The sequence below is a fragment of the Chrysemys picta genome, chromosome 5 (genome assembly GCF_011386835.1).
Source record: "Chrysemys picta bellii isolate R12L10 chromosome 5, ASM1138683v2, whole genome shotgun sequence".
In the NCBI taxonomy this organism is placed as follows: Eukaryota; Metazoa; Chordata; order Testudines; family Emydidae; genus Chrysemys; species Chrysemys picta.
The window spans coordinates 107,813,281-107,827,563 of NC_088795.1; the positions used below are offsets into that span (position 1 = coordinate 107,813,281).

General features: G+C 38.4%; 1 protein-coding gene across 4 annotated transcripts in view; it reads right to left on the minus strand.

Annotated features, from left to right (window-relative positions):
• TBC1D19 (TBC1 domain family member 19) overlaps positions 1 to 14,283 on the minus strand; it is a 101,692-nt gene that overhangs the window by 69,023 nt on the left and 18,386 nt on the right. For all 4 annotated transcript variants that reach the window (XM_065597009.1, XM_065597008.1, XM_005300298.5 and 1 more), the window contains 3 exons: positions 3,899 to 3,973; positions 2,727 to 2,790; positions 1,655 to 1,701 (listed from right to left, as the gene is read on the minus strand). In XM_065597009.1, coding sequence (XP_065453081.1) covers positions 1,655 to 1,701; positions 2,727 to 2,790; positions 3,899 to 3,973 — 186 coding nt within the window. The remainder of the gene's footprint in view (positions 1 to 1,654; positions 1,702 to 2,726; positions 2,791 to 3,898; positions 3,974 to 14,283) is intronic.

The following is a 14,283-nucleotide window of genomic DNA, read 5'->3' on the forward strand; positions in this document are numbered from 1 at the left end:
GAGTAGTTAAAATAAGGTCAAAATACAAGTCAGATATAATTAGATTGAATTACAGATAAGTGTTACATTTATAATTAGCACAACTATGGCATCCAGAAGCCCTTACATTTAATAAATTTATAGTTTGATATTACCAATTGTACAAACGTGTTAAATTAATCTCACTTGCATATGTAAATTAGAATACTTCACTTTTAACATTCACAGTTCCAAACCATAACAGTTCATATTTATCCAAGCAAAAGTTACAAATATGCTACATCTCATATCACTGCAAAAGATATTCCTTTAAATGTATATTAAATCATTTTAAATACTAAATTTGCTGATTATGATTCATATTGCTGTGTTTCCTTTTAAATTTAATTTCTTGCTCCCTACCTACATTATCTAAGGTTCTAGACAAATTTGTTTCATCAACAGCTGACAGAGTATTATACAGTCATTGATTTTTGTATTGTATTTTCATAAGCAATAGCTTTCTACATATTGTCATTATTAACAAGTCACCAGCGATCTCTATTGTGCAACAGAGCCTGGACATAATTTTAATTACAGCCTTCAGTATTATGAATTATGAAAAAAAAAAAAAAAAAACAACTAAAACTGAGCAATTCTGGCCTTAATGACTTAGCAGTGAGCTAGTTTTATTTTTCAACTTTTTATTTTGGTCACAGACAAAAGCCTCAAGTATTTCCAGCTATCAGGAGACTCCCCATCTTTCATCTTTGGTTCTGTATTGCTTTCAGTTTTATAAAAGATCTGAATAATCTTTGTAGATAGTCCAAAATTTCATCTTCACATGACACTGTTATTTACCACAGTGAACCTACTTCAAGTAATATTACACCAATCTGCAATTGGAAATTAATAATGAAGCAATGTAACTGTTCATGTTAATAAAGCGAGCGGGAGTTAGTCCCACAGGATTCTTCCTCTAACATTTCAGAGAATTTGAGGCTTTCCATTATAGACGCAATAAAAAGGAAAATTTTTAAAAGGATGAACCAGCAATCTCTCCTCCATAATAAGTGCAATTCAGCATGATTCCCCATCCATGATCCATAAGGCTAGGTTGTCAAAGCAACAGACACACTGTTCACATTCGAAAGGCCACTTTACAATAGAAAAATGTTAGAAATTTATTTATTTTAATACAAACTTAAATTCTCAGGCAAAGAGCACTAAAGTAATAAACACCCTATTTCAGGGATCTGATGTGCATGACTTCCTATTGCTTCAAAGTCCTGATTAGTAAGCCAAGTTAAACATTTTTAGCTGACATTTTTCAAACACAAGAAGCTCCTTTGCTTAACAGGAATTGAAAAAGTTTCAAGTTTTAAGAAAGTTTTCAATGACCAATACGAGGTTAAATGTAATTCATTGGCAGTTAATAGTTAGTCTTATCGGCCCATTAGATATGATAATTTCTTATAAATTTATAAATGTACCATCAATTCTTTAAAGCAGCTTTGTAACTGATTATTTAATGGACAATGATTTGTGTGTTGATTCAGTTTACCTTATTAAGAAGAAAATTAATTTCTATTTCCTATCCATCTATTGAAGACTTACCATGCACAGGTTCCACTTTAAATAGCTAACTATAAAGGATGTAACTCAATGACTGGTTGGTTATTTCATTAATGCTTACCTCAAGAAAATCTTTAGGTGCATAAACAGGTCGGAAGAGACTTAGATCTGAAATTAACATGATTTAAAGAATGCTTTATTTAAATTAAAATTTTATAAAGGTTGGCAATACATATGAAGTTTTTTCCAATTCTGACACAATGTAACTGTCCCTATAATACATCATGACAATGAGATTTTATGAACAGTTACATTTAGAAAGTTCACATCAGTATATAAAAGAATCACTAATTGATGTCACACACAGCAACCATAATCAGGTATTTCATAAACCTGCTATTTAATGATCACTGATTTACAAAAAGACCAATTGGTGCAATATAAAACACATCCCTGTTATTCCACACAAAAATTAAAGCACAAAGGATATACTTGGAATGTTCTTAAATTATAGAAGTTTAAACAGCTTCAAAGCCAATGTGAAGTAAAAATACATCGTCACTTTATTTTTTTCTCTCCCCAGCAGTACATCTATACATTAAAGTGTCATGAAACTGCAGTTCAGACCATGAAAATTTTCAAGTCATTATCCAGTTTTATTCACATTGCAAGACAATACATGTATTTGGGGTTTGCTAGCTTGCTTCAAGCCCTGGTTGATCTGAACAGGATCATTAGCTATGAAACTGTACAGAATGTAATTTCTATATATTGATTAGCTGTTTCACTTTTAGCTATTGAAAAAATACATTATGTGAGTAAGAGAAAATTGTTAAGAATTAAATAACACAAAAAGTAAACAATATGATGTTTTTCTTTCAATTAGTGCACTGCTCCCATTACTACTACTAACTTGAGCTACCTCTCCAAATTCTCTAGGTATTAGTATGTAAGAGAATATATCTACAGACTGCAGGTGTAGATTCAAAAATCCAAACAATAACTCTTCAAATAAATAAATACAGTGAATAGGTATTTGTGAGCTACCACGCACTGCAAACTAGGGAAAAAATAAAGAACAGGAACTAGTTGCCTTTACAATGGATACTACTTTAATCCCCGACTGATAAATAAGGAGATAAATATGCATTTGCTTTGCTGCTACATAAAAAGACACATTTTATTTAGCATACCTGGCTCATCAGTTCCCATTTCATTCCATTTATTAAAAAGTTCTTTTTGCTCTCCTATAGGTCTCTGTAAGTCATAAGAAAAGAAATTGTCTTTTTTAATTAAGCAGCTAAAAATCTAAAATACACCCATCTCCTGTATGGATGAAAATTAGTCTTTTAAAAAAATAGCATGCACGAGACTTTATAAGTTAGCATTAGCCTTAGGCCATATTCTCTCTACTGCACTAAATCCAAGTAAGGATTGGAATCCCCCTCCTCACTTCATGGGGTAGTTCTGACACACTATCTGCTATTGAACCCTTTGCTATGTTTGGCTGGCAGTTCTATGTATCTGAGGATTCACCCTGCACCACCCATGTGCTGCCACCAAATTCCCTCTTCACGGTGCCAGAAGCCCTGAAGAGTATAGCTCAGTTACACAAAAGGGGTGTAGATTCCTCCGCATTTCTTTCTCTGTTCCTCCTCACAGCTTTGTCCTCTGCCTTGTACAATAAACCACAGCAATTCTGCCAGCTACCAGGCTTTAGGGGAGAGGGACAGGGAAGATTTGCCCTATAATACATACTTGCCAATTCTGCTCTGTTTATTAATTTACAGAGATTTGAAACATAAAGATGTCAGTGAGCAATGGATGACAAAGGGAAGTGATGATAGTGAAATACTGAGCCTTTCACTCCAAGGTCACAAGTTCAACTCTGGCCCCAATCAGCAAAGAAAGTATGTCAATGTAATTATTGGTTTTTCAGTGTCCGATGTGAAGTTAGTCAGTGGTCTCAATCCAGTCTGTGTGTACTACTGTCCACATCATACAAAATAAATAAATAAATAAATCCCCATCAATTGGCTCTCCAATACGGTATTCCCAACAGAGGCCAATGATTGCAACAGCGAGAGAAAGACTTATCAACACCCTTCATTCCCAAGGTGGTCCTTCCAGAGTACAATTGAGGCACACTGGTGGGGATACTCTCACACTACCACTATCTCTGCTATCTGTTTGTCCCAGAAGACTTTAGGCCCTAATCCTGCAATTCCTGACATCAATGGAACTACTTATGTATAAAGTTTGCATAAGATAAGTTTTCGCTGTATCAGGACCACAGTTTCCAAAGATGTGAAGGTGGCACAAGCTCTGCATTCACTTTAAAAAGTTAAATTAATAAACACAGTACCTTTCGTGCTAATGGGATACTGAGTTCTGTGCACATGCTATTTAGACTCTTCAGAATTCGCTTCTCCCAGCTTCCCTGTAACACAAACATTTTAATCAAAGTAAAACTTCCTTCCTCCCGCCCATATTTATGAGCATACCACAGCCTAGTCAATGAATAACTTTAAAAGAAAAGATGACTAGTGTCACTGATATCTGCCAAAAGTTTACATGATTACTTAAAAGTGTGAACAAAGGAATGATTTGTTAATTATACAATGAAAAACTTCTTTATACGACAAAGTAACAAAGAACCAGCAAAATAAGGTTGCTCACCATACTGTATGTTCTCCAAAATGCCTCTGCTTTACAGGTACTCATTCTTGGAAGGAAGGCTAGTGCCCAAACTACCTTTCATATTGGTAGCCATGAATTTTACATTTTAACCACACTACTGAACAAGCATGCTCAGGGAGGTAAACTGCGTAAAAATAATGCCCCATCCACCCTTTAAGACATGGAGAGAAAGTAAGTAAGTATCTTCTCTAAAGATATTGCACTAGCTACCCATTTTTAGAGAGACTAAAAAGTTCCAGGGATTTGGAATTATTGTAAGGCATAGATTGGTTTGGCAGATTTTTTTTTTATTTTTTTTTAAATATAATTTCAGCAGATTATATTGATGTTAAGCATTTTTAAAGATTTTTTTATCTATTTAAATTTTCACAATTGTGGGAAATTATCCGGGGGTCAGACAATAATTCCTTAATGACAATAGATGCTGAGATTCAAAAAATTAAAGCTTTATAACTGTTAAAATACAAATTGTCAACATCATATACCAAAATATACAAAATAAACAGCCTTAAATCAAACTCTAACAAGTTCTCTAGCAGCATTTTTCTTACTTTGCCCATCAGTAAATTTCGATTATCGATGGAAATATTTTTTCATCCGTTTGTGTGTGAACAGTGAAATCAGTTTATCAACATTTACCAAAAAAAATCCAGTCTTTCCTATGCATAGATAACAGTTCTTAAATGAGAAATTAAAAATAAAAGCAGGCAATACCTTAATAACTGAGAGAACAAAAAAGCAGCTTTCGGCGGAATCAGATTCCTGTCATAAATGTAGCATATTTTCAAATTTTCCATACTAGACCAGATCCTCAGTTGGTGTAAACTGGCTTAGTTCCACTGAAATCAATAGATCAGTGCTCATTTACATCAGCTGAGGATCTAGACAACACAGTTCAGTAATACTGCGACAACACTGAATTTATTTATATTTGATTTGTATTAGTTTACTGGCAAATTAGTTATTTTCTTTCTTCTTTGCCCCCTATTGTATTTCAAATGTTGTTTAGATAGTTTTATCTTGATAATGTTATAGCGATATTGCATATGAGGAATTTCACTGAGGATATACCCAAATTAGGGATTTTAACAATCTTTGTATTCTCCTGGAAGCGGATTCAAACCCTACTCAAGTAAATGGAAAGACTCCCATTAATTTCACTGGGCTCTGGTTCAGGTCCCTGATTTCCATTTTGAATAATATATTTCATTATTGTTTATTATTTGTATCTTGCAGCACCCACAACATTCTAGCTTTTGTCCACACACATGAAAACACAAATGCCCTGCTTCAAAGATCTTTCAATTAAAGATGGCAAGCAACACATGAAGGATGGGGGGGGAAATGGATAAAACATACATACATAAAATCAAAGTTTTATTTTGTTTTTGTTTTTTTAAATCCATAGTCTAGTGTTAACAGTATATGTATACAAGAAATTAACCAGCTATGTAAATGAACACCAATAAACCCCTCCAAATTAAACACTGGAAAAAAATGTTTTTAAACAGTAAAATCCCTCCATCCCAAAACAGATTCAATTCATAGGCTTTAAGGACAGAAAGGGCCATTATGATAATCTAGTCTGACCTCAGGAATAACACAGAACTTAGAATCTCACCCAGTAACTAGTGCAGGGATCGGCAATGTTTGGCATGTGGTCCGCCAGGGTAATCCCCCTGGCGGGCCAGGCCAGTTTGTTTACCTGCTGCAGCCGCAGGTTCAGCCGATCGCGGCTCCCACTGGCCGCGGTTCGCCACTTAGGCCAATGGGAGCTGCAGGAAGCGGCGTGGGACCAGGGATGTTGCCAATCCCTGAACTAGTGCATCAAGCCCATATCTTTTGTTGTTGTTCCCAATAATTAATTACCAGCAGTACTAACAATTCTCATTTTATTTCTAGTCTAAATTTGTTTAGACTCCGCTTCTAATCATTGGAAGTCATTATGACTTTTTCTGCTAGCTTAAAGAGAGATCTACTATCAGAAATCTTTTCCCTAGGTAGGTACTTATAGACCTTGATCGAGTCAGCTTTTAACATTCCCTTGGAAAATATATTCCAGTAATGAGGTCATTAAAGTCAAATGCAGAGGTAATACCACCTCCCTCTTAGCTGCAGAGCTGCACTGGGAATTCATGCTCAAGTATATATCCACCACAACTCCTATGTCTATTTCAGCATCCATGTATTCATTCCATGATACATTTACAAGATGGAATGCATGGTGACATACATTCTTTGTTACTAGATGTAAGGTCTTGAGCTTTGTTGCATTTCTTACTGAAAACCTGAAATTCACATCTATGCAAGCCTAGATGTTCCTTAAGGATACAGCTACTCTCACATGCAGCAAAGGCTGTCCTTACACATTGCCTAGAAGTCTTCAGTCCTTTACTGTTCAAGTTTCTCTCCTCCAGGAATTTGAATCTGCTAAGTGCCATTGTAACTTTCACCATCTTGGCCAACAGCATGGATTGAACAAGGACCTCCGAAGCTAAAAAGCATGAGTCTACAGCTTGAGCTAAAGAGTTAGACTGTGTAGCTGGGGGGCTATACAGACCCACATTGTCTGTTCATCAGGCACAGAGGGGGGATGCACTACATTCACTAACCGGTGTGACTTTCTACAGTTGGAATTACGGGAGTTGCGTGCTAAGGCATATAGCTTATCAGACTGAGCCTTAACTATGGCAGAAATTCATGGGCACTGGGGGAGAAAAGAAGAGGTGGCTTCTCTTAGCTCCTGTTCTCTCGCCACTAGTTTCTTTCTCAGGCCAGCATGCAGAAGAAGAGTCTGGTTGTACTGACATAAATCAGTATCAACATCATTTCTACTTCTGCAGAAGGTTTCAAAACCATTAATGCTACTGCATCAACAAAGCTGAAATGAAGAACAGCTACCTGTCACAATGCAGCCACTGTATCCAGAATGCTTAGAGTCCTAAGTAAGCTTTCCTGGCTCAAAACACACTGCACTGAGATCATCAGAACCACCCACCCTGTCTTTTGGAACAGATTCCACAAAACCCACATGCCATGCAGGTTATCTCCTATACCCACAGGTAGTCTGGCTCATCAGATATGCTAAAGTCAGGTTTGTTGTTTGTAAAAGGCTCAAGAACATTCCAAAGAGAGGGGGAGGAAGACAGACTAGAAAGACAACAAGGAGCCCGGTGGCACCTTAAAGAATAACAGATTTATTTGGGCATAAGCTTTTGTGAGTAAAAAAACCACACTTCTTCAGATGCAAACTAGAAAGAAAAAACTGATCACCTTTTCTGTACACGTTACTGTTTCCAAGAGGCTCCACTGTGCCTGACTGGTGTATTGGCACCAGAGTAAAAATATAGTGATGCACCACAGCTCTCTTCAGTGTCTCAGTTCTACACTTCAGCTCTGCCATTTCAATTCTTCAGCATATTCAAAGAAGTAATTTAAAGGAGTCGATCAAGCTGAAACTGAGAACTTTTAAATAGTTTCAGAGAATAGTCACCCCAAATAAATGAAAATTTCAATCCTTGGAAGCCTTCCTGTACTCATTAGAGACCTATCACACATGCTTTCTATAGGTCTGAAACAAAGTATTAAGGATAGCAAGAGCAGCAAAAAAGTGCTCTTCTTGGCTCAATGAATTATCCTCAAATAGATTTCTTAGCTAATGAAGTCAGGATCTTCCCTCAGGCAGAAGAGAACAGCAATCATGTTTGCTGTCTATAGACACCACTGGGTATATCACAGCTCTGCTTAAAGCTGCTTTGACTGAGTTCTTGACATTTTCTTGTCTCCAACTACACACTTAGAACAAAAGACAGGAACATTAAAAGTAAATCTCTCCGACAGAATAAAGATCAGGAGGAGAAAAAACCCTCTTTTCTGAACATTTTGTCATAACAAAGGGTATATTTTCACTGCAGAGTTAACTCCGATGTTCAGAATCTGAGTTAGCCTAGCTCAGGTGCAAGGAGCCATACTGAAAGGCCATACTCAAGTTACTGTGTTCTCACTGATGCCACACACACCCAGATTAGATGGTGTTCCTAAGACTTCTGGGGCATATCCCACAGTTCTTAGTGCTACCATAAGCTGAGCTGCTGTATGGTTCTTTCTCAGGTAATTGTGGGAGAACTAGTCTGTCCTTCTGGGCACCGGGAAATTGTGGGAAGGCACTGAAGGACTACCAGCACTCAAGTGGTTTAGCCTACAACCTCACTGTGGCCTGAGTAAAAGCAGCATGTGAGCTCTAGCCCAGTGGCTCTCAGTTTTTTCCAGACTACTGTACCCCTTTCACGAGTCTGATTTGTCTTGCATACCCCCGAGATTCACCTCACTTAAAAACTACTTGCTTACAAAATCAGACATAAAAATACAAAAAAGTGTCATAGCACACTATTACTGAAAAATTGCTTACTTTCTCATTTTTAACATATAATTATAAAATAAAGCCATTGGAATATAAATATTGTACTTACATTTCACCGTATAGTATACAGAGCAGTATAAACAAGTCATTGTCTATATGAAATTTTAATTTTGCTGACTTCACTAGTTCTTTTTATGTAGCCTATTGTAAGACTAGGCAAATATCTAGATAAGTTGATGTACCCCTGGAAGACATCTGTGTACCCCTGCTTGAGAACCACTGCTCTAGCCTATACCCCTAGCTGAACCAGCTAGCCCACGTTTAAAGCATCACCAAACTTGGATTGATGCGTTTTTTGTGTGGATTGAAGCCAGGTTAGGGGCAACACCCAAGTAAAAGCCTGAGTTAGATGTACATTGAAGACTTACTCAAAGACATCCACCAGTTAGGGCAAGTGCTGGGCAAGACTCTCGCACTGTCAAAGCGGCACATTCTGGAGCCATTCACAGTAATTATAAATAGAATGCAAAATACTTTACCCCACTAAAAAACTCTTTCAAAGCAGCAGATAGGGCTTCAAAAATCATTTTGCTGAAGGGCAGCAAAATGAGTTCCATCAATCTTTGCAGAAATTTAGCTTTAATTTAAAAAATTCTAGTAATTATGACTGCAAAGATAATCTTTAAAATGTGAATTGAATGTAAACCAATGTAGTGCTGTCTTCCTCAGGATGCAGGCAACTCTCAATGGCTCTGCTACAACTCAAAACTCCCTCTACATGTTATTTTCATAATTGCCCATTAGTAGGAAGCATCCGGTACTAGCCATGGTAGGAGATTGAATATCTGACTAGATGGAACACTGGTCTGAGCCTGTATGGCAACTCCTATATTTCTTTCAGTCTATTGATGAGAGAAAATAATATTGAGAATTGTTTAAAATTAATTTTCCATCCTGAATCTTAGCTGACAGTTCAAAGAGTAGATGTACAACTCCAATTTACTTAAAAATTGTAGGTTTCAGAGTAGCAGCCATATTAGTCTGTATCCGCAAAAAGAACAAGAGTACTTGTGGCACCTTAGAGACTAACAAATTTATTAGAGCATAAAGCTTATGCTCTAATAAATTTGTTAGTCTCTAAGGTGCCACAAGTACTCTTGTTCTTTTAAAAATTGTAAAGATTCCGGAACAGTTTTCTATGGGCTCTTTAATGAGTGGTTAATGGACAAAGGATTTTGATTTGAAGGAACTTCCTTAAGCTTTGAACATTTCTGATCATTTCCCAAAAGCTGAGAAACAAAAATCATCAAAGACAGGAGGAGGAGTTCTTATAAAGTAGCCTTCCTGAATTATTTCTAGTTATATCATTTGTAAAGGTGGCCAAAGATCTGAAGAAATGATTTATCCTTTGGCTGGAGAAGAACTTCCTGAATAAGGCATTAGTAAAGGGCTTTCTAGAGAAGCAAGAGTTAAAAATCCCTAGATTGGTTTCAGGGTTCTTTACAGGAGATGGAAGCCTGCTAAGGAAAGAGATTAGGTAGCACTCATCAATCTTAAAGTGCCGCCTTAAAAGACTACCAAAAAATGCAATCCCTTCAGAGCGGGCCATAATAAGATTATTCAGCAGGAGGGACCAGTATTCAGGGCTGTTCGTTGCAGAATCAAAACATGCTGTGAAGAAGTTTTTAATATTCCTAACACCAGTTCTAAAAGCAAGAAATAGTAACTCTTTAGACTGGCAGAAAGAAAAAGTCAACTTTAGGAACAAAGGAAAAGTTGTTAGATTTCCCTTTACAGATCCTAAGCAGCTTTGAGAGATTATGTTGTTTTTCTTTTTCTTTCAGATTCTGGTTTTCCAAAGAGATTCTGAAGAAGGAAAGGCAGATTGACTTTTATGCAGATCTGTAGATGCAGCATCAGAATCTTTAATATCTAGGGCTAGCATTTTAGCTTTCTTTAGACAGTGAGTGAAGAGCTACTCTCAGTAGTAAACACAGGCACCAACTCCGTGGGTGCTCCGGGCTGAAGCACCCATGGAAAAAAAAATAGTGGGTGCTCAGCACCCACTAGCCAATCAGCTTTTGGCTGCAGGCGAGAGATGCTGGGGGAGGAGGCAGAGCAGGGATGGGAAGAGGTGGAGTGAGGCCTTGGGGAAGGGACAGAGTAGGGGTGGGGCCTTGGGGCAAGGCGGAACCGGGGTGGAGCACCCACCTGGAAAAATGAAAGTCAGCACCTGTGGTTGTGAAGGAATATCTTTTAGATTTTACTTTATACGCTTTGGAGGGATTTTTTTTTTAAATATACGTTTCCTGGTGGAAAACCAAGATAAGAGGGGAACTAACACTCTTTTGCTTGTATTTTAAGGGTGAAAAGCCACTGACTTCAATGGGGCCAGATTTCACCATAGCTCTTTAGGCCAGGGAGCATTTCTTTCTATTCATCTGTACAGCACTTAGCAAACTGGGAACCCTTTCGTGACCAGGGCCAATGAGCACTACCTCAATATAAATAGTAAAGATTAAAAGTATTAAATAAAAATCCAATACATTTTTCCAATCAACGCTGTTTAAATATTGACTGCCTTCAGGATGTAAATCTTGGAAATGAGGAAAGAGGGAAAAGGGTGAGTTTGTTCATTTTGGGAGAAGATTTGTTTTCACTTAAACAAGGTCCTCAGATTTCTGTGGAGAGGCAGGATATATGGAGTGGAGGAAATTACATACATCCCAGTTAGGATCTTTGCTGGGAGAAGTACAACAAAGGTGGACCACTACAGATATATAAATGGGAAGGGGCAAGTGGCTCACAGAACAACCTTTACTTAAACCATATTCTTCCTTTAGAGGAAGGCCAGCCATATTGAAACCAAATTCAGAAATAATTCCAGCCAAGAAAGGATGGTAAGAAAAACAAAAAACACCACACCAAAATTACCTTAGAATGCAGGAGGCAAGCTGATGTAGGAACTAGCAAGCTGCTCTTACCTGCAGTATCAGGGGTCCCGGGAACTATTAATGGCAGACTGAGACCTACTGCAGGGGTCGGCAACCTCTGTCACACGGCTCGCCAGGGTAAGCCCCCTGGCAGGCAGGACCAGTTTGTTTACCTGCTGCGTCGGCAGGTTCAGCCGATCGCAGCTCCCACTGGTTGCGGTTCGCCGTCACAGACCAATGAGGGTGGTGGGAAGCTGCGGCCAGCACATCCCTCGCCCGCGCCGCTTCCCGCATCCCCCATTGGCCTGGGACGGCGAACTGTCATGGATGTACTGGTCCTCCTCCCTCTTAAAGGGCCAGCGTCACCCTGTCACTGGCTTGTTGAAGAAGTGTACTTTAAGGAAGGATTTGAAGGGGATTAGTTCAGGAAAGGTGTTCCAGGCACAGGTGGCCACATGAAAAAAAAAATCAACAAGACTTTTCCCAGGCATACTCATTCTAGAAGAGAAGCTGCCATTTCATAAGCTGAACTAAGACATGTAAAATACTAATATTTGTTATATATGCTTTCATAACAGTAACTACATCAGTGAACTCACTGGCATACAGATTATATACACATTTGTCTTACAGTATTTAGTCCATACCAGAAAAAACTATTATTTTCAATATAAGTAAATGAATGTGACAGCGAATTAATTATTTATTAAGTGCTGGCAGTATGCTATGTATTACCCAATACACAGTCTCTGTCCCAAAGACCTAACAAACAATGTAAAATACAAGACATCAAATTAATATACACTAGAATGAACAACAATTTGATAGACTAGGTAGAACAATTTACTGAATGACTTTTGAACAATATTACAATACATTTTAAGATGGGGTGAGTTAAACACACTGTGGCATCCTTCCAAATCACAGACCTTCAGCGGTAAGGAGGGCGGTTGTCTTTGCACAGTCTTTAATGTGGAATTTGTGGAATTTATCATTACAGATAAAAGCAAGCAGTTGTCTCATTGGGTTCAACACTATTCAGAGCTATACGCACAAGAAAGAAACATCACCAGCAAATCATTGGACCAAATACCAACTCTAGAGGTCATGCCAGAGCTAGATGTGGAGCCCACTATAGAAGAGCTAAGCAAAGCTATTGATTTGCTATCGAGTGGCAAAGCTTCTGGAAAAGATGGCATCCCAGAGGAAATCCTCAAGTGCGGGAAAGACAGCCCATTACCATATCTTCATCAGCTGTTACTTAAAGCTGGAAAGAGGGTTAGGTACCACAAGAGGTGTGTGACACAAACATCATCACTTTGTATAAAAATAAAGGCCAAAAGGGCGACTGCAACAACTACAGGGGCATCTCGCTACTAAGTGTAGTGGGAAAAGCTTTCGCAAAAATCATCTTAGTGCACCTACAACAGCTGGCGAATTGTGTCTACCCTGAATCACAGTTCAGATTCAGGGCTGGAAGATCAACAATAGACATGATATTTTCTCTGCATCAACTCCAAGAAAAGTGCAGCGAGCAAAACCAACCATTGTACATTGCCTTTGTGGACCTAACCAAAGCATTCGACACAGTCATTAGAGCAGGTCTATTTGCAATACTAGAAAAAACAGAATGCCCACCAACCCTGTCAAGTCTTATACATTCATTCCACAATAACACGAGAGCAACCGTCCAGTTTGATGGGTCCATTTCGGACAGCATTGAGATGAAAAGTGGAGTGAAACAAGGATCTGTTCTTGCCCCTGCAGTCTTTGGAATCTTCTTCTCAGTACTTTTGAACTGTGCGTTTAACAACATGAAAGATTGGGTGTATCTCCACACAAGATCAGATAGGAAACTCTTCAACCTGTCCTGATTTAAGTCAAAGACCAAAGTCAAAAAGGTGCTAATCAGGGAACTTCTATTCGCTGATGATGCTGCCCTCATAGCCCACAATGAAGATTTACTACAAGAACTCATGGACCACCTTTCAAATGCCTGTCAGGCATTTGCGCCCACCATCAGCATCAAGAACACTGTTATATTAGGACAGGGGGTTCCACAAGATCCTTCAATTACCTTAAATGCAAACCAGCTAGATGTAATCCAGAAGTTCAGCTATTTAGGTTCTACAGTGATCACCAACCTCTCACTGGATGAAGAGCTAAACATTCGCATTGAAAAGGCTGCCTCCACCTTTAGCAAACTAACTAAAAGAGCATGGAACATCTCAAAGCTTACTATCAAGACCAAAATACTAGTGTACCAAGCTTGGGTCCTCAGCACTCTGATGTATGTTGGGGAAACATGAACAACTTATGCGCATCAGGAGAAATGGTTAAACAGTTCCCTTCCACCTACATTGTTTACGCCGCATACTCAACACCAAATGGCAGGATAAAGTCACCAATGCAAGAGGTTCTTCAAAGGGCAAATTACTAAGTGTGACAGCCCTACTCAAGCAAAGATCACTGTGCTGGCTGGGCCATCTGAATAGGTTGGAAGACAGATGCATACCCAAGGACATGCTATACGGGGAGCTATCAGAGGGAACAAGAACAACAGGACGTCCCAAGCTTCACTATAAAGACACATGAAAGCAAGATATGAAGGAATTTGGAATTGATCCTGACCAATGGGAAATCCTGACAAATGATCGTAACAAGTAGCGCCATCGTCTCCATCAGGGTATCAAAGTTCATGACAGAAGCTAGCTCCTACAGCTTGAAAAGAAAAGAAAAGAGCCCGTAGGAAGCAAG